Source organism: Microtus oregoni, unplaced genomic scaffold (assembly GCF_018167655.1).
Source record: "Microtus oregoni isolate MIOR12 unplaced genomic scaffold, Mior012 000007F_ref0000211, whole genome shotgun sequence".
Lineage (NCBI taxonomy): Eukaryota > Metazoa > Chordata > Mammalia > Rodentia > Cricetidae > Microtus > Microtus oregoni.
Genome location: NW_024543066.1, coordinates 54,913,435 through 54,939,266, shown reverse-complemented (window position 1 = coordinate 54,939,266; position 25,832 = coordinate 54,913,435). Strand labels below are relative to the sequence as shown.

Genomic DNA, 25,832 nt, shown 5'->3' with positions numbered 1-25,832 from the left:
AGGAGGCAAAGGCAGGCAGATCTCTGAGTTCGAAGCCAGTCTGGTCCACAAAATGAGTTCCAGGCCAGGCACCAAAGCTACAGAGAAACCCGGTCTTGAAAAACAAAACAAAAAATAATCCAGGGTGAGGGCAGTAAAACTTTTGCTTTCTTTTGATTAAGCCTTTGGAAAGGATTACCCACCTAGAAAGTACTGCTGTATTGGTGCATGGCCGTTTCTTTTTTTTTTTTAATTTATTTGAACTTTATTTTATGTGCATTGATGTAAAGGTTCAGCTTCCAGGGAGCTGAAGCTACAGGCAGTTGTGAGCTGCCATGTGGGTGCTGGGAATTGAACCCGGGTCCTCTGGAAGAGCATTCAGTGCTCTTAACCGTTGAGCCATCTCTCCAGCCCCCATGGTACTGTTTCTTTTTTCTGTTTGAGAAAAAAGATGTTTTAAGAGCCAGGAAGGGCGTACTGAACATACTCCTCTACCTTGAATCCTTACTTGCTTGAGGTCTCTGGAGAGTCTGAGGGGCCAGGCAAGGACTTTGGTGTGTAGGAGGCTGGTACTTGGGGGTAGATCTCAGCAAAGGAAAATGACTCTAGGCCCCCTTTCTACCCCTATCACTCCTACCTCATGAAGAGGTTCAATTCCTCTACCAGCCATAGGCCCTTTAGCCCCACCTGCTGCATACAGCTGCGGGGGAGGTCTCTCCTAAGGTTTGTTTCTGCCTCTGCCGCCCTCATGGTCATGCCCCAGCCGGGCCAGAGCGAGCCTGACTCCTGAGCCGCCATCTACTGACGACTTGCCTTCCAGAATCAAACAAGGCCTCATTGTGTCACAAGTGCACTGCGAGCCTAGGCGGAAGATTTGATCAGTGGAAGCTTTACTGAAATTTGAAGCTGAAGAAAGTTAGCTTAAAGATAGGGCAAAAGGATCCTTTGTAATCCCAGCACTCTGGAACTGAGGCAAGAGGCTTACATACAAGTTGGGTCGAGTCTGGGCTATGTGTCAAAAATTATAAGATGAGGCAGTAAGCGTGCAGTTAGAGCAAATTAAGTATCTTGGAGCCATATGTGTGCCTGAGAGATTTGTGTGTTTTGTCTTTGTATATGTGTCCACCATGTGTGCCTGTTACAGTAAGGTCAGAAGTAAGCTATCAAATCACCCAGAACTAAAGTTACAGATGGTTGTTAGCCACAACAGCTGAAGCACTGCCCCCATTCAAATATCACAGTCCTGTGGGAGATGGGGCAACAGGGACAAAACCCTAGCTACCCAGTCACTATGGTAAGAGCCCTAAAGTACCTCCTATCCTTGGGTGTCTTGGGACTTTTAGCACTAATGCCTATTTTCTGGCAACCAAGCAGCAGTCACACTGGCTCTGAGAGTACAAGAGGCAGGGCTAAGAAGGCAAGGGCCCTAAAATGCCTGGGATCTGGAGAGGGCCACACTTGGCCTCTATCTCCTCTTCCTGCTCAGCTGAATGAAGCCCCAGCTTTCCCATTATCCAAGAGTCAAATTTTCTTTTTTTTCCTTCGAGACAGGGTTTCTCTGTAACAGTCCTGGCTGCCCTGGAACTCTTGTCTAGGCCAGACTGGCCTTGAACTCAGCCTCCCAAGAGCTAAGTGTGTGTCACCACTACCCAGCTCAAGCCTCATTTTCATTGCCTCAGATAACCTTTGCAAACATTGTCATGAGAACTCTGGATTCTGGTCCCATACCTCATCCCATGCACAACACTATTAACTAGGAATCCACATCCAGATGTGTGATGGTCTGTTTTGTATTTTGAGATTTGATTTTTGTTTTGTTTTTTGAGATGGGGCTTCACTGTGTAGCCCTGGCTGTTCTGGAACTCACTCTAGACCAGGCTGGCTCGAACCCAGAGATCTGCCTGCCTCTGATCCTGGGAATGAAGGACTAAAGGCATGTACCACCACTGCTGCCTGGTGGTAAAACTAGTTCTTTTTTTTTTTTTTTACTTATGACAAGACCATTTCTAATCATCCATTCCCGGTTACCAATGAGGACTTTGTACTGCTGAGTATCAACAGCATCTAGAAATACAGAAATAACATTTAGTGAGCTTATTTAACTTTTTTTTTAAATGTTTATTTATTTATTATGTATACAATATTCTGTCTATGTGTATGTCTGCAGGCCAGAAGAGGGCACCAGACCTCATTACAGATGGTTGTGAGCCACCATGTGGTTGCTGGGAATTGAACTCAGGACTTTTGGAAGAGCAGGCAATGCTCTTAACCACTGAGCCATCTCTCCAGCCCTAAAACTAGTTCTTAATAATACAGCATAAACTGACCTTGAACTCATGGTCCTACCTCACCCTCCTGAATGTTGGGATTACAGGTCTGTGCCACCATGTCTGTCTTGTTTCCACAATTTTTTCGCTTGATATGCCAATGGGGTGGTTCTGGTGCCCTCTGCTTACTATAGATGGCAGAGTGGCTAGGGATGGAAGTTCTCACTCTGGGTGGGCTCCAACTCCACACCTTAGCTAATGATTCAACGAAGCATGCTGGGGATCCAGGCTGACCACATTGCTCAGGGGCAATGTAAGGATAGAGGGATAATATAAAGTAGGCCAAAATAACACATAGATGATGTGGAATTCCCCTCTGTATGCTATAAATATGTTTTATTTCCATTGGTTATTAAAGAAGCTGTTTAGGCCAATGGCTTAGTAGAGTAAAGCCAGGCAGGAAATCAGAACAGAGATTATAAAATAGGCGGAGTCAAAGAGATGCTGTATAACTGTCGAAGCAGACAGACTCCAGATCCTTACCAGTAAGCCACAGCCTTGTGCGAATACATCGATTAATGGAAATGGGTTAATTCAAAATGTAAGAGCTAGCTAGAAATATGCCTAAGCTATTGGCCAAAACAGCTTTATTAACCAATGAAAGCATCACATATACAGAAGAACATCCCACATGAGGGGATGGAGGCAGGCCAAGGGCAATTGTGCTGATGGCAACAAACGCCCAACAGGTCCAGGCCATAACTGAGGGGTGTTTTGATGCCTTTTAAGGGACTCACTTCATCTAAGTTTGATTTGTGTTTAGCTTTTTTACCTTATCAGCTCAATATAAACATCCATGGGAAAGGGATGCAATGAAAAAGCTTTCTGGAAATTTGATGGGAAGGGTTCTCCCAAAATGCCCTACAATCTTAAATTCACTCGCACATTCTCTAAAGGGATGAAAAAAAACAGGCTTGAGAATGGATGAGGGAAGGCCAAGGCCAGAAACACAACTTCTTTTCTCATCCTTTGTGATTAGCAGGAGTCCTTAGCAGCTGAGATTTCACCCAAGTAGATGGCTACTCTCCAGGAATAGCTGTCAGTAAGCAACTAGAACCACAAACTGCCTGCCTGACTCTGTTTAATCCTTTCCAAAGCTCACCCTTCACTCTTTAAGCCCCTCCACTCAAATGCTGGGTACCTTAAGTTCTGGTCTCCTAGAAGAGCAAGCCCGGAATATCCACATCCTTGTTCTTTGGACTTGTCAAGAGACCTGATGCTGAAGTCCTTGGGTAAAGCTAGGCATCATTCTTGTGCACCCTCCCACAAGTGCACATCGTCTCACCCAGGTGAAGTACAGGGTACAGGTAGCCTCTAGGTAGAGGCACTGTTTGCTACCTGAGCCAACACAAGTATTTCTGCAAAGCTACCTTATGCACCTACCTTAAGGCAACCAAGACAAGTTAGGCAAGTCAGCCTAACCACTATTGAAGGAGTGGGTAAGTGAAGTCAGAAGAGGGAGCTTGAAGTGAGGCAGGGCCAGACCCTCCAGGACATACACTAAAGCGTGGAGGCACTGGGCTCCATCAGCATCAGCACAGCTGATGAGAAATATAGGCAGAAGGGAAGGCTGACCATGAGAGCACAATTAGGTTAGCAGGGTATACTGTGCATGAGTCTGCTTACAGGTTTGTTTGTGTCAACTGACCCACTACTTTATACACTGAGTCTGGAGGAATCATCCCTGCCATGATTGGGGAGAGAGGCACTGGATTGAGGTTGTTGGGGAGCAGTGGGGTTACCTAGCAGACCATTGGTGTTGGAAGAAGTCCAAAGACACTTGTTCAGGCTGAAGGTGACTTGCTTGGGTAGTTCTGATACAGGGGATTCTTGAGTTAAAAGTCAGGAAGAAAATGAAATGTGACGTTGAAGAACTGAGGCCCAAGTTGGAGGCTAGGAAGTCAAAGTCACCCAAGATGGAGCCCCTCCACCACCTGGACTTTAAGCAGCTGCTGGCATTGTGATAGGTGATGGACAGTACCTATGAGCCCTCTGCCTAAGCAATGGCAGCAGATCATCACTGACAACCTCAGTGGAGGTCCCACCGAGATCAGGAACTAGGGATCACTGAGAGGGAATGGTGAGGGTGGATTAAAGATTGGTATGTGTGTTTTCATCCCCAGAGACACTCTGAGGGGTGCCCTCCGAAACAGGAGGTCAGAGGGTGAATTGAAAGGCCTCAGAAAGGAAAAGTTAGTAAAAAGAGTACAAAAGAAATGAAAAAAAAAAGACAGAGTATAGCCTCAGAGACGAAGGAAAAGGGTAAGTTTAAAAGAGACAGATTAAAAGGAGTACCCCCAGGAATGCAGCACTCCCGCTCAGCAGGAAGCAGCCAGATAGATCGACAACGCCCAAATTCCCTAAAAAATTGTTGAAGAAAAGAAAAAAGGGATGAGATATTGGGAGCTGTGAACCCCCCAGATCCTGAATTTCTGGTAAACAATTTGTAATGCTTGCAGCTGCTCTGAGCACAAGAGACCCTCAGAAGTTCCTGATGGCAGGAGAGTGGTTTCTGGTGGGTTTGGCTGGGGCGTGGCATCTCTATATAAGCGGCTCTGGTACACAGTAAGGGGGGCATTCCTGTTTCAAGGATGACCTGTGTGTCTTTGTGTGTTTCAATCTCCAGCCCCTTGCCTGGTTCACAAACTGTATGGTAGCGCATAGAGCACAGACGGGCGTGGTATGATACAACAACCAGCCTGAGCACATGCTGTTGTACCAGGTGTGTACTGCTGCTGTACTGGGTGTTGAACACCTTGCTCAAGCTCGTCCCAGCAGCCAGCACCCTGCAGTCTGCTGTCTGCAAGCACCATGCAGATTCCAGAGTGAAAAGACTGATAAACCACAAATGCCCCGTGCTGGACACCATGGGAAAAAAAAAACACAAAGACCCACAAAAAAAGTGAGTTTGCAAAGGACCACAGGGGGTTAGTTACCAGGATGGGAGAGGATCATGATCTCTGCATTTTCTTGTGCAACTCCCTGGCTAATTCTTCCTTTTTCTTCCTTCCTCTCGCCTGTCTCTGCCGTTTTCATATTTTGTAAACATTTGATACAGTTCTTTCTAAGAAAAACTATCAAAATGTGGTGTGTGCCTTTAATCTCAGCACTTACAAGGGAGGGGCAGGTGGATCTCTGAGTTCAAGGCCCACCTGGTCTACAAAGGGAGCTCCAGGCCAGTCATAAATACATAGTGATACCTTGTCTCAAACAAATGAAAGAAAGATACTCTCACAATGTGTACATGTCCTAGCCTATACCAGGATTTCATTCTTAAATCCATTCCTTTTAAAGGCATATTCAGTTTTGTGCATATTTGATGCCATTAAAAATATTCTTGGGAGCCGGCGATGGTGGCGCACGCCTTTAATCCCAGCACTCGGGAGGCAGAGGCAGGTGGATCTCTGTGAGTTCGAGACCAGCCTGGTCTACAGAGCTAGTTCCAGGACAGGAACCAAAGCCACAGAGAAACCCTGTCTCGAAAAACAATATATATTCTTGGGTGGGGAGATGTAGTAAGGAGGAGCGGGTCACGTCCTGCCACCCGGCTAGCTTAACCCCCGAAATAACCACACAGAAATTGTATTAATTTAAACACTGCCTGGCCCATTATATCTAGCCCCTTCTTGGCTAACTCTTACATCTTGGTTTAACTCATTTCTATTAATCTGTGTGTCACCACGAGGTCATGGCTTACCAGGAAAGATTCAGCATGTCTGACCTGGTAGCTCCATGGTGGCTCTCTCTCTCCCCTTCTTCCCAGCATCCAGTTCTGTCTACTCCGCCTACCTAATTGCTGCCCTCTCAAAAGGCCAAGGCAGTCTATTTATTCAACCAATGAAAGCAATACAAATACAGAAGAACCTCCTACACCAGGGAGAGGTTGAAGAGATGGCTCAGTGGGTAAGAGTACTTAGTGCACTTGCAGAGGTCCCCAGATGGGTTCCCACAGCAGGAAGCTCATAACCAACTGTAACTCCAGCTCTAGGGGATCCAACACCTCTGGCCTCAAAGCTCCAGGGAATCTTATGCCTCACTGAACCCATATATACACACATGCATGCACCCACACATAGGTTTTAAGTGATAATTTGGGGGCTGGAGAGATGGCTTAGCAGTTAAGAGCACATAACGGTTTTTCAGAGAACTGGAATTTGGCTCCTTGTACCCATGTCAGGCAGCTTACAACTGCCTGTAACTCCAACACTTCTGATCTCCCTAGGCACCTGCACTCACTGCACTCGAGAACACAGAGAGAGAGGGGGTGGGGGGAGTAACCTCAGGACCAGGGACCCACAAGTTGTCCTCTGACCTCCACACACATGCCATGGCACAGGTATCTACACACATACACATGAACACATACTATATAAAACTGAAAAACAAATCGGAAACTTCTTTTGAGCCAGACCTGGTATAAGCCTGCTCCTGAAGCAGGAGGAGCGCATATTCAAGGCCTGCAAATTCAAGTCCACTTCAGCAATTTAGTGAAACTTAATCTCAAAATAAAAAGTGGAGGTGGGAGGTAAGGTACTGTGGGGATATAGCTCAGCAGAGAGCATTTGTCTAGCAATTGCGATGTCCTGCTAGGTTCAAACCCCAGGGATCCTCTCCTGCCCCCCCTAAAAAAATCAGCATAAAAATCTTTAAAAGCCTGTTATGATGGCACAGGCCTATGATTCCAGCACTAGAGAGACTGAGACAAAAAGACTGTGAGCCCGGGGATAACTTAGGCAACATGGCAAGAATTTGCTTAACAAAAATAAATACAATCTTTAGAAATATAAAATTCACTGGGGCAGTGGTGGTACAAGCCTTTGATCGCAGAGGCAGGCAGAAATCTGAGTTCAAGGCCAGCCTGGTCTACATCACTAGTTCTAGGACAGCAGAGCTACACAACAAAACAAAACAACAAAAATAAAAAAGGAGAAATATAAAACTTTAACATGAACATCAACTGGCTTTCTCATCGATTCCCATGGGGAGGCTATGGACAACAGCACTTAGTTTCACTTTTCAAAAAAGAAAAAAAAAAGCCTTAATCCCAGCACTCGGGAGACAGAGGGAGGCGAATCTCGGTGAGTTCGAGACCATCCTGGTCCTCATAGTACTAAGCCACCCAGGACTATGTAAAGAGACCCTGCCTTTAAAAAAATAAAGTAAAATTTAAAAATAGCCAATCCAAAAACATGGTTCCTGAGGGTTCCTGAAGTCTGGATCCCGCCCCTTCAGGTCCGCTAAAGAACTGCAATTTCCAGGGGACTAACTAGCACGCTCGCACAGGGCTCTCTGAGGACTCCATTTCCCAGCTAGCCCATCGCCGGGCGGACTGTGCACCTCAGCGCCCCCTAGCGGCGCACCGCCGCACGCTGCCGTTCCCGGCGGCCCTCGCGGCAGGCTGCGGGCGTCAGGGTAGTTGGTGATGGCGGCGGCAGGTTCCGCTGCCATGTCAGGGGCAGGGACCCCGGTGGCGGGGCCCACGGGCCGCGACCTCTTTGCCGAGGGGCTCCTGGAGTTCCTGCGACCCGCTGTGCAGCAGCTCGACTCTCACGTGCACGCGGTCAGGTGCTGGACCGGGAGGGCTGGGGGCGGGGCCTGTGGAACTGGCTTTGTAGGGGCGGGGCCGCGAGAGGTAAAGACCCGGTAAGTTCTTGAGACTCTTCTGGGTCAAAGAGGCGGAGGTGAGGCCTTTGAGATTGGCTTGTCTCAGTACTAGAGGAATAAGTAGAATTAGTTTCCCGCGTCCCATTCACTGACCGTGTAGGCCTTTGTACCTCTTTGCAGAGAAAGCCAGGTAGAGCTCCGGGAACAAATTGACAACCTAGCTACAGGTGAGTGAGCACCCGGAATACCTAGAACCCTTGAACTCACTTTTATGAGCTTTGGTTTCCTCAATATCAGAACTACTCACGGACTCTAATTTCTGGGTATATCTTAGGACAGAATGAAAGGGAGTGAAGGGTAGGTATCTGTGGTCACACAAGACTGCAAGAGTGTTTTTCATCTTGTTCCTCTTTTATATTCCCTAAGAACAAAAAATGAGCCATTAGATGTTGGTTGCCCATTTGCTCTTCTCAGAACTATGCCGGATCAATGAGGATCAGAAGGTGGCCTTGGATCTGGACCCCTATGTTAAGAAGCTGCTTAATGCCAGGCGACGAGTTGTCTTGGTGAACAATATTTTACAGAATGCCCAGGTAATTAATTAAAAAAGAAAGTTTTCTTAGCAGAGCATGTTGACACATACTGAAATTTCAGCATTTGGTGGGCATAGGCAAGAAAAATGGTTGGGACTTGGAGCATAGCCTGGACTACACAGGGACTCTTAGATCAGCCAGGGCTACATAGCAGGACCCTGGATCAAAAAAGCAAAACAGGCCAGGCGGTGGAGGCGCCCGCCTTTAATCCCAGCACTCAGGAGGCAGAGGCAGGCGGATCTCTGTGAGTTCAAGACCACCCTGGTCTACAAGAGTTAGTTCCAGGACAGGCTCTAAAACTACAGAGAAACCCTGTCTCAAAAAACCAACAAAAAAACCCCAAAAGTTTTAACAGTTCTTTATCCTACTTTATGTCTTCAACACAGTGAAAGCCACCAAACATTTTAACCACCAGAAAAGGGCAGTGTTAACCCCTCCCCCACACTAGACCTCAGCCTCAGGTCCTCTAAAATACTAGACAAGTATTCTTAATATCTAGTGGATGTCATTTACAAGCTTATATATACTTAAAGGATTTGCCTGAACCAGCCCTGTGGTGGTGGCACACACCTTTAATCCCAGCACTTGGGAGGCAGAGGCAGGCATATCTGAGTTCGAGGCCAACCTGGTCTATAGAGTGAGTTCCAGGACAGCCAGGACCACACAGAGAAACCCTGTCTTGAAAAAAAACAAAAATAAAATAGGATAAAGAGTCCAAGCCTAAGGTACCGCTCAGTGTCTTCTTAACTCAGGTAAACTTTTTACAGTGGTGATTAGATTCCGTCTTCCTGTCTTGTAGGAACGGCTAAGGCGGCTAAACCACAGTGTTGCCAAGGAGACAGCTCGAAGGAGAGCAATGCTGGATTCAGGAGTTTACCCTCCTGGTTCTCCAAGCAAATAAGTTGGGCCTGTGACCTGAGTGTACAAGTACTGTTCTCCAGCTGCTTTTTTTGGTAGCCATGAGAAGATCCCAGAAGTTTTTGTCAACCTTAGGTTTGTTTGAACTGTGTACTCGTTCATGTAGTGGCCTCAAGAAACATGCATACTGCAGACTTTCCTAAAGAGATTCCGTTACAGCTTGTGCTTCCAAGAATAAGCTTCTCACTGTATAGCCCAGGCTGGCTGAATGCTGAGATTACAGGCATGTACCAGGGTGCCTGGCTCCCGTCTACACATTTCCCCACAGAGAATGTTAAGGTTAGGCATCATGTGGTAGAAAGTTCCAAACACACCAGAGTTAATGCAGGAATATTTCCACTCCTCCCCCTCTGCTTTACCACAGTTCCTCTCATGGTCATGACTCTTCCAGACTCTTCTTTACATATTTTTATATATTTTAATGTTTGCTTCTTAGCAAGGGTCACAACTGTTGCCTTCATCAGTGCTGCCCCAGGAGAGCACAACAAATGACATGAAGATCTGAGGTCAAAGGTATAGCACCTTGACAGTTCAGAATCCCTAAGCTTTTATGGTTTTTTTTTTTTTAAGCTATTTTAAGGGCTGGAGGGATGGCTCAGTGATTCAAGAGCACTGACTGTTCTTCCAGATGATGTTCAGTTCCCAGCACCCAAGGGGTGGCTCATAGCAATCTACAGTTCCAGGGGATCCAATGCCCTCTTCTGGCTTTTTGGGGCACAGCACACATACAAGATGCAGACATAGATGCAGACAAAACATCCATTCACATAAAATAAAAACTTAAAGCTTCATAGTTGGAGTTCCATCCTTTCCAGGCCTACTTAACCAATGTTGACCATCCTGTCACTTGCTGTCTTAGAGGGATTCCCTCTACGTGTGATTTCACTTGTTTTCTTTACAACTGAGGACTTAGGCAAAGTCAAGGTAAATAATTTATCCCCTTGACTACCCTGGCTTGAATGTTGATAGTATTGGTCAACATTATTAAATGCTTGTTATCGGTTATTAACAAAAAAGGATTTATCTTGCTTTGTGGTCTCAAAGGGTTCAGGACATGGCCACCGTGACCCATGTTTCTGGGCCTATTGTCAGACATGAGTGTGTGGTAACCAAGCTTCTCCATCTCCTGCTGGCCAAGAGAAGGGAATGCTGGGATTCTGCCTGCTTTGTCTTTTATCCCTTTATTCTGTCCAGGTACCCAGCTCGTAGAATGATTTCATCCACATCTAGGTGATCTTGCTCAGTTAATCCTCCGCAGAAAGCTAGGCATGTCTCACCAATCTCCTAAGCCATACTGACATGAAAATTAGCCATCACAATGTTGGTGTACAAAAGAGTTCTACAATACTCCAGAATGGTAGAGTCCCACATCACAAGGCTTAAATGTATTCCAGTTTACTCTCAAACATTAATTAATATAGGCTGAAATTGCAATCTCAGTATTTATAATAAAAGATTCAACTTCATTTAGAATTAAGTGTATAGAAGGCAGAAATGACTGCTACATGTTGAAAAATAAAACCAAAAGCCCGGCTAGGAAGTAGTTTACTCATTTTTCGTAGAAAAAAAAAAAAATTCCCAGACACTTTACAACATTTCAACAGAGAGTATACTGGTTGGGAGTGGTTAGGTTTAAATATTGGGAATGTGCTTCATTCAGATGGACGGATGGCATATACAGTCACAAATGGGAGATATCTGGCTGCTTAGCCACTATCAAAACAGTAACTAGCCCCCTTTCCTTTAGTTTGTTTTCCTTTCTTCCATCTCCCTATGCCACAGAAATGCCACCATATAAAGCCCATGGCAGCTGGCTTAGCCCCATCTTCCCTTGGGCAGCAAGGAGTAAAGGGGAGTTCACTCCTGAGTCTCCATACTTTCTTCTTCTTCCCCTTGAGGTGGCTCTTCTGTGTTTTCCTCTTCCTCTTCTCCCTCCTTCTTCTCAGGCGGCTTCTCATAAGCCTTTTCTGAAGGTGTTACAATGACTCCATCCCAGGTAGATATTTCAGAAGCAAGATCTAGAAGAGAAGGAAAAAACGTGTTTCATACAGTCAGTAAACAAAATAAGCTATACCCAGAAATATTAGGGCACCTTAAGATACAGCGTCTCTATAGATCAGAACCCCTGGACCACATCACAGGGAGAACTCACAGCTGGCATCCCCCTCCTGGCCAAGAATCTTCCTAAAGCCTCCATGGGAGAGAATTCGAACCAGAGTCTGAGCTGTGTAGCACACCATGTCCTGCTGTTCTAGGGTCATGACTGTGTGTACTCTGAAGTTGCCACTTTCACAGGGGTCAGTGATGCCCACTGACCCTGGCAGGAACAGTCCTGCAGCCAGAATCTGCAAGCAACGCCTAGAACACAAAGACATTTACTTAGAAAGCACACAAAACAGCTTATACCCCAAACCTAAAGAAGCATGCTATACCTGTATGCCACATTTAGGGCCAAAGGCTGTCTGGTAGGGTTATTCATCACAGCATAGTGCCCCTGGAAGAGAGTAAGTCTGCTAGGTGTGCTACCAACTGGCAGATCTAGGATCAAGCAAACTAAAACTTCAAGTCAGGAGGAAAACTAGCTGTAATGATGAGCTGACAGTAATGAGAGCACAGAGTACTTTCACCGAGCACTAAAAACGTCAGTGAAGAAGTAAACTTCCAGTCTTCCTAGATAAACTTTGGTGTTTGTTTTTTTTTTTTAGGACAGGGTCTCCCTAAGACTATCCTTGAACCCCAAATGCTCCTGTCTCAGTCTGTCGAAGACTGACTACAATTTCTTTTAGGCCTCATTGGATTTCTGATGTTGGTAGGTTTGGGAGTAAATCAAGCTGGGTGTGGTGGCGCATCCTTTTAATCCAAATACTCTAGAGACAGAGGCAGTCGGACCTGAGCTCAGTGCCAGCCTGGTCTACAGAGTAAGTTTCACCACAGCAGGGCTACACAGAGAAAACACTGTCTCAAAACTAACTAAATATAGACGAAGAGTGACTCCAACTGCACCACGACCTCTCACATACTAGACAAGCACTCTACACAGAGCTACATCCTCACCGCCCTTTTTTTTTAAACTTACAGAGCTACATCCTCACCGCCCTTTTTTTTTAAACTTACAAGTAGGTCAAGGATCCAGGGTGTAAGAGGCTCGAAGCCAGGAAAACGAATCCTCAAGTCCTTTAGCAATCTGATGAGAACTTTAACTCTGAATGTAAGAGACCCATAGGTTAGAGGTAATAACATCCTGGTAGTTCCACACTGAGCAGTCAATCTAAACAGTCTATACTATTTAGAGAACTACATGTACAGGGGCCACCAGCTGGATCAACAGAGAAAGGCATTTGTTCCTAGTCTGACAAAAGCTGAAATGAGAAAATTCCTTAAAGTTGTCCTGAGACTAGCTACCCAACTGTGACCTGTGTATGTGCACTCACACACAATAAAATATTAACATACCCTCCCCAACCTTGTTCATTTAGGTAAAAATCAAAACCCAGACATCACATCTGAAACAGTTCTGTCAGAGGAGGTGGGGTGGGGGGGCGCGTCTTGTTCATGGTGGCTGGATCACAGGCCAGAACCACTACACTCCTACAAATAACCAGTGAGACTCACGTGGACTGAGAAGCATTTTCTTCAAACCAGCGGGCATGCCGGATGGCTGCTAAGGCGCTCTGCAACACCTTGATGTCCACTGGAGACAAGCATAACAGGCTAAGAAACTTTCCTATTAAATGTGCAAGTCAATCCCAGTGCCTGTCCAGGAGTACAGCAAGCCACTTGTCCAAACACTATGGTTGCCCCCCAGCTAAATCTGAAAACAGGCAATATCTGCCAATAATCTTCTTCCCGTCTAAGTATTTACACACGCTTTTACTTTTTTTGTTTGTTTGGGGTTTTTTTGTTTTTTCAAGACAGGGTTTCTCTGTAGCTTTGGAGCCTCCTGGAACTTCCTTTGTAGACCAGGCTGGCCTCGAACTCACGGAGATCCGCCTGCCTCTGCCTCCCGAGTGCTGGGATTAAAGGCGTGCGCCACCACCGCCTGGCTACACTTTTACTTTTTTAAAAAATTTTCTTCCAAGTTTTTTTCTTCTGCAATCCTTTTTTTTTTTTTTTTTTTTTTGGTTTTTCGAGACAGGGTTTCTCTGTGGTTTTGGAGCCTGTCCTGGAACTAGCTCTTGTAGACCAGGCTGGTCTCGAACTCACAGAGATCCGCCTGCCTCTGCCTCCCAAGTGCTGGGATTAAAGGCGTGCGCCACCACCACCCGGCTTCTGCAATCCTTTTTAAGGCTTTGAAAATCTTACTAGGAAGCTGGTAAAACGGTTGACAAATCATGGAGAAAGTAACCCTTCACAGTTAACGCAATACTAAAACTTCCAGAAAGCGCCAAAGCCTTGGCTCCTGTCACAAATGGGGACAGAAGACTCACAATGGAGTTCCGGGTCCAGTTTCCGGAGATTGGGCGGGACTGTGGTAATGAGAATTTTCACTGTAGCATCAGAAGAGCTGATTTCAAAGCCAGTTTCATTAGTCAGCATGGTCAAAACTAAAAGAACAAAATAATCAAAATATGTAACACATATTTGTTCTGTTTTGCTTTTATTATTATATTTATTTAGATCATGTATGAGTGGGCCAAAGGACAACCTTTTAGGAATAAGTTCTCTCCTTCCACCATCTAGGCCCAGGGAACAAACTCAGGGCATCAGGCTGAGTGGCAAGCACCTTTACCCACTGTGCCATCTTTCTTGCTAACCCATTTTGTTTTTGAGACAAGATCTCATTTAGTTCAGGCTGCCTTCCAACTCATTGTATAGCCAAAGATGACTGACCTGCTGATCCTCCTTCCTCTGCCTCACTAGCTAAGCATATGTTAAGTGTGCCACCAAATCTGCCGGATATAATGCTGAGTACTGATCTCAGAACTTCACACGCTAGACATGGACCCTGACAGCTAAGCTCTACCTACCCAGCCTTCATTTTGTTTTGGGAATAAGGTTTTACTATGTATATAGCTCAGGCTGGTCTTAAATTATCAAACCCCCTGCCCTAGCTTCTCAAATGTTGGGGTTATAAGCATGCCATACCTGGTTAACAGGTGGGTTTTCTGGCAGTGAGCTATTTAATTTTTGAGACAAGCTGTATATGTAGCAAAGGCTGGTCTCAAACATTAATAAGAGCTTGGATACCAGTAAGTGGAAGGTGGCAGCAAGAAGATCATCAGGAGTGCTAGACCAACCTGACATGACACCCCATCTCAAAAGTAGGGGAGCAGAGGATAGTGCAAGCTGAAGAGACGAGGTCTGGAGATGAAGCTCAGTGGCCAACTGATCACCTAGCATGTATGAGAGGCACTGTGTTCAACCTCAACACCTCACATACAAATTCAAACTTAGGGTTATTTCTAAATTACGAAGCTTTAAAACAAATGAGAATTCAGTGGTACATACCCATCTATGATCCTAGCACTTGGGAGGCTGAGGGAGGAGGAACAGAGTAAATCTCTCTCTCATAACCCACCCTTCATAATAAAAGAAAATAAACTGTGACTGCCTGAGACTCCTGCTAGACGCTGCTCCACACAGCCCTGACTATGTAAGCGCAGCTGCTGTTGCCACTACTTAGATATTCAGAGCAGACGCAGACCTTCTGAGGGGTCCTGGGCTCTCAGGCTTTCCACAACCTTGTTCCCCAGGGCAGCAACAGCTTCCACTAGATGGGAAAAAAGGACAAAATTAATGCTACAGTACACATTTTATGTAGACTACTTCTATCAGTAAACAATGTGGCAATTCCATTTCTACAATAAGTTGAAGCTTATTCAACTAAAATGAACTCTTGCCGGGGGAATGAAAGTCTGGACGGAGAATCTGGAAGTCTCAAGCAATAGGCATCCCCAGGCACCATATACATCTTTTTACTTTTTCTTTCTTTTTTTTTTTTTTTGCGGCAGAGTTTTCTCTGGTCTTGGTTGTCCTGGAACTCACTCTGTAGACTCTGCTTCCCAAGTGCTGGGATTAAAGGCTTACATGCCTTCTTTGCACAGCAGTGTCTCCAGGTCACTAGCACTCTGGACGTGGGCTGGGTTATTCTCTTCAGTGAGGACGGGGTCTGTCTTAGCACACCTGGCCCCTTTCCCTACTCATGCCAGTAGCACCTCTGATTGAAATACTCAAACATGTGTCTAGACACAACCAATGTCTCACAGGGAGCAAAACTGATTTCAGTTAATGGATGTGGACTTTAGTGCTGGCCATAACTTCTAGACACGCACTACAGTTAGTCCCATATCACTCCAATTGCATTAAAAAATAAAATAAAAGGGCTGGAGAGATGGCTCAGAGGTCAAGAGCATTGCCTGCTCTTTCAAAGGTCCTGAGTTCAATTCCCAGCAACCACATGGTGGCTCACAACCATCTGTAATGGGGTCTGGTGCCCTCTTCTGGCCTGCAGGCATAGACACAGACAGAATATTGTATACATAATAAATAAATAAATATTTAAAAAATAAATAAATAAAATAAAAAAACCAAAGAGCCCAGTGTGATGGTAAACACCTTTAATCCCAGCACTCAGGAAGCAGAGGCAAGCAAATCTGAGTTGTAGACCAGCCTACTCTACATAGTGAATTCCAGGATAGCCAAAGCTACATAGTGAGACCCTGTCTCAAACAAAGAAAAATAAATAATAAATTTACTATTTCCCTTCCACTCACAAATGGATGGATGGATAGACAGATGGTCTGGACTTTAAATTATTACCAGCCCTACAACTAACCTGATGTTTAGGAAAGTGGGCTAGAGGGCTGGCTCAGGGGTTAAGAGTACTTGTTCCTCTTGCAGAGGACCTGGGTTTAGTTTCCAACACCTATTTGGTCGTTCACTACCATCTATAACTCCATTTCCAAGGGATCCAAAGCCCTCTTCTGACCTCTGTGAGCACCATGCATGTGCATGGTATTCATGCATTCATACAAGCATAACACTAATAGAAATAAAATATAAAAAATATAAAAAAAAAAAAAATTTTTTTTTTTTTTTTGGGGGCTGGAGAGATGGCTCAGAGGTTAAGAGCATTGACTGCTCTTCCAAAGGTCCTGAGTTCAATTCCCAGCAACCACATGGTGGCTCACAACCATCTGTAATGGGGTCTGGTGGCCTCTTCTGGCCTGCAGGCATATACACAGACAGAATATTGTATACATAATAAATAAATAAATATTTAAAAAAAAAATTTTTTTTTGTTGTTTTTGTTTTTCAAGACAGGGTTTCTCTGTAGCTTTGGAGCCTGACCTGGAACTAGCTCCTGTAGACCAGGCTGGCCTCGAACTCACAGAGATCCACCTATCTCTGTCTCCCAAGTGCTGGGATTAAAGGCGTGTGCCAACACCGCCTGGCTAAAAATCTTTAAAAAAAGGTTGGGCTGAGACTCCTGCTAGATGCTGCCCCACACAGCCCTGACTCTTTATGTAAGTGCAGCTGCTGTTGCCACTACACAGATATTCAGAGCAGACGCAGACCTTCTGAGGGGTCCTGGGCTCTAAGACATCCCATGACAAGCTAACATGCCCAACGCCATGTCCCATCCCCAACAGAGAAAAACACTTACATGTTGGCAGGATCTTCAGTATGACCACCAAGTCAGCCACATTGTGTCCTGTAGTCATTGTCCCCTTTTTATAGGATCCGACCTGTCGGACTTCCTCAATTTGCTATTGAAAAAGGGATTTCCGGGAAATGGAGAAAAATGAAGGTGGCGAGTCCCCACAGGCCTATTTCAGCAGCCTTACTACCAGATCTGGAAGCCCCCGTGACCAAATCACACCCCAGACAACCACACAGGAATAGACCAGGGACACAATCTTGTCCTTAGATCACAAAGTTCCAGAATGCCCCAGTACTTTTCCACTTTGGGCTTTGATCTGGAAAGCAGACAACTGAAAGATTAACAGGCAATGGCCAAGGAAATTTCCATCCCACCAAGGCTGCCCTTTCTTAGGGCTAATCCATTAAAACTCACCACTTCAAATGTCCCTGGAGCCACAATCAAGTTGTCAATCACATTGTTTATTTTTGTCACCAAAGAAAGGATAGAAGCCTGAAAATGTCACAAAGCAAAAATACCCTAAGGCCAAAAATTACACAAAATAACATATCTAATCTGTTTGCATCATCACCAGACTCTCCACCTACAGTAAGAAGGGGGGTGAATTTGGGCTCCAATAACCCAGACCCTCAAGTGTGCTCGGTAAGTGGTCTATCAGTGGCCTACAATCCTAGGCAAGACAATACTCTTATTAATCAGATGGATTATTAACTCTTCAATTTATTTTTTAACTTTATTTCATAGACACATTGGTGTTGTGCCTGCATGCATGTCTGTGTGAGGGTGTCAGATCCCCTGGAACTGGAGCTACAGGCAGCTGTGAGCTATCATGTGGGCGCTCTGGAAGAACAGCCAGTGCTCTTAACCTCTGAGCCATCTCTCCAGCCCAACTCTTAACTCTTTAGGCCCTTAGCACAGACTCAGAAAAGAACATACCTGCTCCGCAGAATTGGGGGCAAGGTCCTGATTCCTCTTCAGCAAAGCTTCGCTGAAGGATGTTTCATCGGGTGCAGGCTTGACGCGAGGAAAAGCCATTTCACACTAAACCAGAAATTAAACTGTTATTTACCAAAAGTAACATACAGAAGAATATACTGTTGAGTAACAGAAATAAAATTGTTATGCACTTGTAATCCCAGCACTTCCAAGATAGAAGCAGGAGAGAATCTATATTCAGCACCAGCCTAGGCTACAATGAGACCCGGTCTCAAAAATATATGAACAAGATCCAGGGAGATGGCTTGACAATAAAGGCCCTGAATTATCAACTTCTGGGACCCACACAGAACCAAATCCTGAAAGTCGTCCTCTCAGCTTCATACATTTGCTATGGTATACGTATGATAATAAATGTAATAAAAATACTACTATTATTTATTACTTGTTTTTTTTAAAATATTTATTTATTATGTATACAATATTCAATCTGTGTGTGTTTGCAGACCAGAAGAGGACAGCAGACCTCGTTACAGATGGTTGTGAGCCACCATGTGGTTGCCGGGAATTGAACTCATGACCTTTGGAAGAGCAGGCAATGCTCTTAACCACTGAGCCATCTCTCCAGCCCCTATTACTTGTTTTTTTAAGATGGGGCTTTCCTATGTAGTCCTTGCTGCCCTAGAACTCACTCTGTAGACTAGGCTGGTCTTGAACTCAGAAATCCGACTGCCTTCTGCCTCCCAACTGCTGGAATTAAGTGTGCATCACCACTCCTTAGTTATAAAAACATTTAAAAAATTAAAAATAGGAGGGCTAGAGAGATGATGACTCAGGGGTTAAGAGCACTGGGTCTTCCAGAGGTCCCAGGTTCAATTCCCAGCAACCACATGGCAGCTAACAACTGTCTATAACTCCAGTTCCAGAGGATCTGACACCCTCATAGACATATGCAGGCAAAACACTAATGCACGTAAAATAAAAAGAAATCATTTTAATAATAATAGAGGCTAGAAGTCAAGTGTGGTGGTGCACGCCTTTAGTCCCAGCACTCAAGAGGCAGACGATCTGAATTCAATGTCACTCTACAGAGAGTTCCAGGATGCTACACACACAGAGAAACCCTGTCTCAAAACAAGAAAAGGGGGGAAGGGGACTGGAGAGATGGCTCAGCAGTTATTCGTACAGAGAGCCCAGGTTCAATTCACAATACCCACACAGGGCTCACAACCACCTGCAAACTTCAGTTCCAAGGAATCTCACTCCTTCTTCAGCCTCCACTAGTACCAGTACTAGGCATGTGTATGGTGCACATACATATAGACACACACACACAAATCTTTATAGTAAGCCCACCTCTTACCCCCACACAGGAAAGTCTGTATTTGATCCTGTTTTTCCATCTACTCTGTTATTTCAAAGCCGTTACACCCAACTTGGAACCCTTGCTTTTAACTCCTTCAAGTTCAAGTCCAAATATAAATAGGAAGAACCTAATTCAAGTTCTCAATACCTTGTTGCTCTGTTAATTCTTTGTGATAGAGGGCCTACTGTATCATAGGCTGGCCTGAACTTGCTGGGTAGCTGATGCTGACATAGCCTCCTGTGTGCTTGGATTACAGGTGTGATACATAAAATGCCCTGGGCTCTGTGCATACTAGACAAGCACTCTACCAGCTGAGTTACACCACCGGCCACACTATTTTTATAACCCTGAGGCTGGAGAGATGGCTCAGCAACTAAGAACACTAGGTGTTCTTGCAGAAGGCCCAGGTTGGTTCCTAGTGCACACACGGCAACTCACAACCTCTGAAAACCTCTTCTAGCCTCTAAGTGGACCAGGCATGCATGAGGGTAAACATACACATACATGAAATAAAAATAATTCACTGTGAAGTCAGGGTATGGTGGCGGTGGCACATACCTATAATCCTAACACTGTGTTGGATGGGGGAGGCAGGTAGATCTCTGAGTTCCAGGGCAGTCAAGGATACACAGAGAGACCCAGTGGGGGTGGGGGATCCAGTGTGGTAGCACACTTTTAGCACTCAGGAGGCAGAGCAGGCAGAGTTCTGTAAATTCTAGGCCAGCCAAATTATATATAAAGGTCTTGTCTCAAAAATAAATAAACCATAAAAATTATTCATTTATATTATAATCAAACAGTAAAGGAATTCTCTTCCCTGCTCTGTTTATACTGTTTTCTTGTTCACTATTAGTAGCCCAGGCTGGCTTTGGGCCTCAGGCTTCCAGTCCTGGGATTACAAAGGGATCACAGTCACTTTGAAGACTGGCTAGCCAATTGGTTTGTTTTTCATTCATAAATCTACTCCGAACAATATCCAACTTCATTAACAAGGAGATTCAAGGCTCCATTTCTTCATCTGAGCAATGGCCAGGAAAGTCCTCGAAAGCCAAATACTCACCAAATAGAAATCAAAAGGGATATGGGGCACAAAAGGCCTGAACCTAAAACACAAAAACAATCCAGAATTACTCCAACAGAAAGCAAGTGCACCAGCTTTGTCTTTTACGGATTTGGGAGTTTCTGAGCTGCATTAAATTCACTTAGCAGGACATCAAGAAAGAAATGCTTGGGGCTGGAGAGATGGCTCAGAGGTTAAGAGCACTGGCTGCTCTTCCAGAGGTCCTGAGTTCAATTCCCAGCAACCACATGGTGGCTCACAACCATCTGTACTGAGATCTGGCGCCCTCCTCTGGCATGCGGGCATACATCGAGGCAGAATGTTGTATACATATAAATAAATCTTAAAAAAAAAAAAAGAAAGAAAGAAATGCTTCACGGGACTTCCACAAAATCAAGTAGAGCAGGGCGGTGGTGGGCCTGTCTCTAATCCTAGCACTCAGGGAGACGGAGGCAGGCGGCTTTCTGTGAGTTTGAGGCCAGCCTGGTCTACAGAGTGAGTTGTGGACAGCCAGAGCTACACCGAGAAAACCTGTCTCGAAAAAAATCAAAACAAAACAAAAAAACGAAAGCAAAAAACCCAAATCAGGTATAACAGCCCACTCCAAACCCCCATCTAAATGACTGCTTCAAACCAGGCCAAAGACGCAAAGAGCCACACTTACCCTCCTCCAGGCCCTCCTCTGGAACCAAAGCGCCCTCCACGACCACGTCCTCTGTCACCCCTAAAAATACGTACATTTTCCATGACCTCGCTGGAAACGTCTCCATCATACCAGCCATGCTGTTTCCATCTAATTTACCTTACCGTGGCCAACTACAGAAGTCACTTTCCCCCATTCCAACGATGCCCAGCCCCACCCCCATGACGTCCTAATTCTGAGTTTGTTTTTGAGAGGGGTCTCAAGTATTCCAGGCTACCCTAGAACTCCGGACCGTGCTGCCTTACCTCCCCAGTGCTGTGACTGCGGCGTGCGACACCACACCCGACTTCTAATTCTGGATTTTATCAAAGCTCACATCAGGAAAATACAAGGTTCAGACCCTGACACACAAGACCCTACTAAGCAGCCCGACCGGGAGGCAAACCAATCCTAACAGAGTAAAGTGACTTCTCTTTATCAGCAGAACCTAACAGCTGCCAGGCACTGGTCAAACACTAGGCACCAGGAAAACGCGCAGCGCCCCGGCCCTCTCGCTGCATCCCGAGGATGCCCGCTCTGGTCCTCTAGTCCCGAGGGCTAGGTGCTAACCCAGCGCCCTGCCGGGCCCCAGCCCCTCCAGGCTCGGCTCCCCGCCTCCACCAGCCTCCTCCAACTCCATTCTCGGCGGCCAGGCTTCCCGTCAGCCGCCCAGACACAGGCCCTTGGCCCTCCGCCTCCGCTGCAGCCCGCCCTCCCGAGGTTTCGGGAGGAACTTTCAAGCACTCTGTCCACTTACCTCATGGCCCGCTTAATCCTGAACAATGGAGGCCACTCAACCGCCCTTTCCCTGAAAGAATAAGGTCCGCAGAGAAGCGTCGGCCGGTGCGTCCCAACAAACGCAGGCGCGATAGGCTCCCGCCTCGCTCCCTCCCTCCTGATTATTGGTTAATGCAGCAACCAATGAAAAATGCCCTATAAGGAGCCAACCAATAAGAAGACATAACGGGGATGAATGAGATTTTCCCCACTGACGAAAGGGGGCGTGCGGAATTCGGGCTGTGCACTGCGAAACCTCTTCTACGGTAATAACGAGAGCTGGTATAGTAGGTAGCAGAGTGGCGCAGCGGAAGCGTGCTGGGCCCATAACCCAGAGGTCGATGGATCGAAACCATCCTCTGCTATCGGAGGCTTTGTTTTGTGTCATGGACTCCTGCCTTCGTTTTCGTGATAAACTTGCTTTTCTACAATAGGAAACATAATTGCATTTTCTTCTCCAACTGTTTTTGGTTTTGCCTTTTCCAGATAGGTTCTTGCTTGGCCACCCCGGCTTACACAGTACTCGTTAATATAGCCCAAGCTGTCCTCACTCTCCGCAATATTTACGCCTCAGTCTCGCAAGTGCCGGCATTTCGGTCGTGTGCCACCTCACCTGGAAACATAACTTTTACCCTATGAAAACACCAGGAAGAATTTAGTTTCATTTACCACAATTTCCTTCGATATTATTGTTATATAATTCCTTTTATTGAAATTTTTTTCATACATTTTAATCATGTATTTCCTCTCCATCAGTTCCATCCAGATCCTCCCAGCTTCCCTATGTTACGTGATTTCTGACAGGTACCCGTGTATTGTTTACTTTTGTGGGCATGTATTCCTTCCAAGTAGCCTAACCCCACCTTGAATAAAATAAAGAATATTTTATCAGTTCCGCAAGGCGGCTCAACAGGTAGAACCTGAGTCCGACTTCTGAGACCCACGTGTTAGGAGAGCGGCGACTTCTGCATTTTGTCCTCCAACCTCGCTACATGTGCTGTGGGTTTGATGACACCCATAAAGATAACCTAAATAAATTTACAGAATTTTTTTTCCAAAAGGATTATTTTGGCCGAGCACAGTGAAACACACCTTTATCTCCAGCACCTGGATGGCTGCTGCCGAAGGATGTGCGAGTTCAAGGTCAGCCTAATAACGGGTCCACACCAGATAGTAAGATACTGTCTCTAGGAAGGTGAACATCCAAACATGGACGGAGAGGGGCGGACCTAGGACTTACCACAGGGCAGGGAACCCTGACTGCTCTTTGGACTGGAGAGGGAGGGGGAGAGGAGTGGGGGGAGGGGGAGAAGGGTGGGAGGAGGGGGAGAAGGGGGAGGGAAATGGGAGGCCGGGAGGAGGTGGAAACTTGTTTTGTTTTTTTTTTTCTTTTCTCCTTTTCTCAATAAAAAAATGAAAAAAAAAAAAAGATACTGTCTCAAAAAATAATAGTTTATGACCCCAGAAAGGTAACCATTCTGGATTTCTACTATCGTGGATTAGGCTTGCCTTTAGATTTTTTTTTTTTTTAATTAGGGCTGAAGAGCTGGCTCAGAGCTGGCTCAGCAGTTAAAAGCATGTACTGCTCTTACATGTTCTACAGAGTGAGTTCCAGAACAGCCAGGGCTACACAGAGAACCCATACCTTGAAAATAATGATGGTGATGATGATAATGATGATGGTGTTTATTTAGGGGCTAAGGAGATAGCTCAGCAATCAAAAGCACTTGTTACTCTTGCAGAGGAGGAAAGGGGGTGCCAATTTATTAATTTACTTTTTTAATTAATTTATTTTTTTAAGTGCATTGGTATTTTGCCTGCATGTATGAGCCATCTCTCCTGCTCAGATTTTTGGAAGGTGTCGTTTGTTTGTGGGGTGATTGTTTTTACTTTTTTTTTTTTAATATTTATTATGTATACAATATTCTGTCTGTGTGTATGCCTGAAGGCCAGAAGAGGGCACCAGACCTCATTAAAGATGGTTGTGAGCCACCATGTGGATGCTGGGAATTGAACTCAGGACCTTTGGAAGAGCAGGCGGTGCTCTTAACCACTGAGCCATCTCTCCAGCCCCTGAAGATTGATTTATTTATTTATTATGTATACAGTATTCTGTCTGCATGTGTGTCTGCAGGCCAGAAGAGGGCGCCAGATCTCATTACAGATGGTTGTGAGCCACCATGTGGTTGCTGGGAATTGAACTCAGGACCTTTGGAAGAGCAGGAAGCACTCTTAACCTCTGAGCCATCTCTCCAGCCCCTGTTTTTACTTTTTTCAAGATAGAGTTTTTCTATGTAGCCTTGGATGTCCTGGAAGTCACTCTGTAGATCAGACTGGCCTTGAACTCACAGAGATCCACCCGCCTCTGCCTCGTAAATGCTGTGGCATTACAGGCATTAGCCAAACCGCCCCAACCAACCGGCCTTGCTTTTGTTTTCTGACACAGTGTCTCCTAAGTAGCTCTAGTTGGCCAGGAACTCAGAGATCCACCTCCTCTGCCTCCTAAGTGCTGGGAGTTAAGCATGTACTACCATTCCTAGCATTCTTTGTTCTTCTTGTTTCAACAGATATCTATAAAATAAAACAATAATGCTCAGTGCAGTGCTTACCTAATTTTTAGCTTATGTGGGAAAGTGACCAGACCTGGTGTCTCTTCCTGCTCACTTTGCCTCCTAACCTGGGCACCTTGCAGGGGATGCATCTCTGTCCACACTGGCCAGATGCCAAGTGACTTCAACATCTCCTTTAGTGAGACAGGCGCTGACAAGCGTGCTAGCAGCAGCCACTGAAGTTTGTAGTGGTGCGTCTCCAGCTTTCCCGTCCTGAGCAGTTTGTCACAGGCAAGTGAGACACTGCCAGCAACTATGCCCATAACTCCCTGTGGACCATGGGACTGATGACCTTGTCTTGGATTTAATTTACAAGCTAGCTGGCAGGTGCCCAAGCCTTATTTTTCCATACCTTTGTAGGAAACTGGCTCTAGGTCCTATTGCTGCTGCTGAAGTGTCACCTGCCCAGCCAGAGTCCTCACTTAGCCCGCCCCGGGTTTCCACAGCCTTCTTTAATCCGACAACCCCACCTTCACTACACTACCCTGCAGAACCCTCAATGTGTCTTCATGATAGACAGTGAGGTCATCTATAACATCTGTCATGAAAACCTCAATGTTGCCAGGTGGTGGTGGCACACGCCTTCAATTCCAGAGGAGGCAGAGGCAGGCGGATTTCTGTGAGTTCAAGACCAGCCTAGTCTATAGAGCGAGTTCCAGGACAGCCAGGACTACACACAAACCATGTCCCAGAAAGAAAGAAAGAAAGAAAGAAAGAAAGAAAGGAAGAAACCTCAATATTGAGTACCCAACCTACATTAACCTTACAACCTTTTTATTTTTTTATTTTATTTTATTTATTTATTTATTTATTTTTCGAGACAGGGTTTCTTTGTGGCTTTGGAGCCTGTCCTGGAACTAGCTCTGTAGATCAGGCTGGTCTCGAACTCACAGAGATCCGCCTGCCTCTGCCTCCCGAGTGCTGGGATTAAAGGCATGCGCCACCATTGCCCGGCCCTTACAACCTTTTTAACCAGAAGGTATCTTCCCTCTGCTTTGAGGGCTTTCCACCCCACCTCTGCAGCTACACACGCCCCGCCCCCAACCCCCTATTCCCCCCCCATCCCAGGTCTTCTCTGCCCTCCCACTTCAGCTGCACACACCCCCATCTTCTCTGCCCAAAAAGCTTCTGAGGAGCAGGTTTCTTTGGTCACCAGTGCTTACCCTGAGCTAGCCAACAAGGTGGTAGAAAATGTGACCTCACTACAGTAAACACATGGCTTTGGTGCCCGCTGTATCATGGTGATGAGGCTCCTAAGGAGGGCAATGCTGCTGTTGCCACCATTAAAGCCATGTACAGCATGGAGTTTGTGTTCCCATATCTGATGGCCTCAAGGCTGGCATACGCCTCTCCCAGTGTTACCTGATGGAGACCTGGA

At 45.7% G+C, this 25,832-nt stretch overlaps 2 protein-coding genes and 1 non-coding gene across 4 annotated transcripts; 2 read left to right on the top strand and 1 right to left on the bottom strand.

Annotated features, from left to right (window-relative positions):
- Nucleotides 1–7,681: 7,681 nt before the first annotated feature.
- On the top strand, nt 7,682–9,987 carry Snapin (SNAP associated protein). The gene is made up of 4 exons (XM_041655446.1): nt 7,682–7,871; nt 8,091–8,137; nt 8,385–8,503; nt 9,303–9,987. Exons 1-4 carry the CDS (start codon nt 7,729–7,731, stop codon nt 9,402–9,404), a joined length of 411 nt encoding a protein of 136 aa, XP_041511380.1. The 5' UTR covers nt 7,682–7,728; the 3' UTR covers nt 9,405–9,987.
- A 963-nt stretch (nt 9,988–10,950) lies between these two features.
- Ilf2 (interleukin enhancer binding factor 2) lies at nt 10,951–21,952 on the bottom strand. Of its 2 annotated transcripts, none has more exons than XM_041655444.1 (13): nt 21,826–21,952; nt 21,051–21,110; nt 20,387–20,429; nt 17,961–18,065; nt 17,439–17,516; nt 17,028–17,130; nt 15,066–15,131; nt 13,849–13,965; nt 13,034–13,112; nt 12,536–12,623; nt 11,854–11,915; nt 11,574–11,779; nt 10,951–11,439 (listed from the first exon to the last, which is right to left on the bottom strand). In XM_041655444.1, the coding sequence occupies exons 1-13, from the start codon at nt 21,828–21,830 to the stop codon at nt 11,279–11,281; spliced, it is 1,173 nt and encodes a 390-aa protein (XP_041511378.1). In that variant the 5' UTR covers nt 21,831–21,952; the 3' UTR covers nt 10,951–11,278. The 2 variants fall into 2 exon arrangements, with proteins under 2 accessions (XP_041511378.1, XP_041511379.1); XM_041655445.1 differs by lacking the exon at nt 21,826–21,952 and adding an exon at nt 21,335–21,727.
- A 186-nt stretch (nt 21,953–22,138) lies between these two features.
- Trnam-cau lies at nt 22,139–22,210 on the top strand. The gene has a single exon. It is a non-coding gene; the product is annotated as a tRNA-Met (tRNA).
- The last annotated feature ends 3,622 nt before the right edge of the window (nt 22,211–25,832 follow it).

Coding starts and splice junctions, on each gene's coding strand:
- Snapin (XM_041655446.1), top strand. CDS start 7,729: ATGGCGGCGGCAGGTTCCGCTGCCATGTCAGGGGCAGGGACCCCGGTG. Junction 7,872..8,090: donor TCTCACGTGCACGCGGTCAG/GTGCTGGACCGG, acceptor ACCTCTTTGCAG/AGAAAGCCAGGTAGAGCTCC. Junction 8,504..9,302: donor ATATTTTACAGAATGCCCAG/GTAATTAATTAA, acceptor CCTGTCTTGTAG/GAACGGCTAAGGCGGCTAAA.
- Ilf2 (XM_041655444.1), bottom strand. Junction 15,132..17,027: donor ACTGAAGATCCTGCCAACAT/GTAAGTGTTTTT, acceptor TTTCCCATCTAG/TGGAAGCTGTTGCTGCCCTG. Junction 11,916..12,535: donor CCTGGATCCTTGACCTACTT/GTAAGTTTAAAA, acceptor ACTCTCTTCCAG/GGGCACTATGCTGTGATGAA.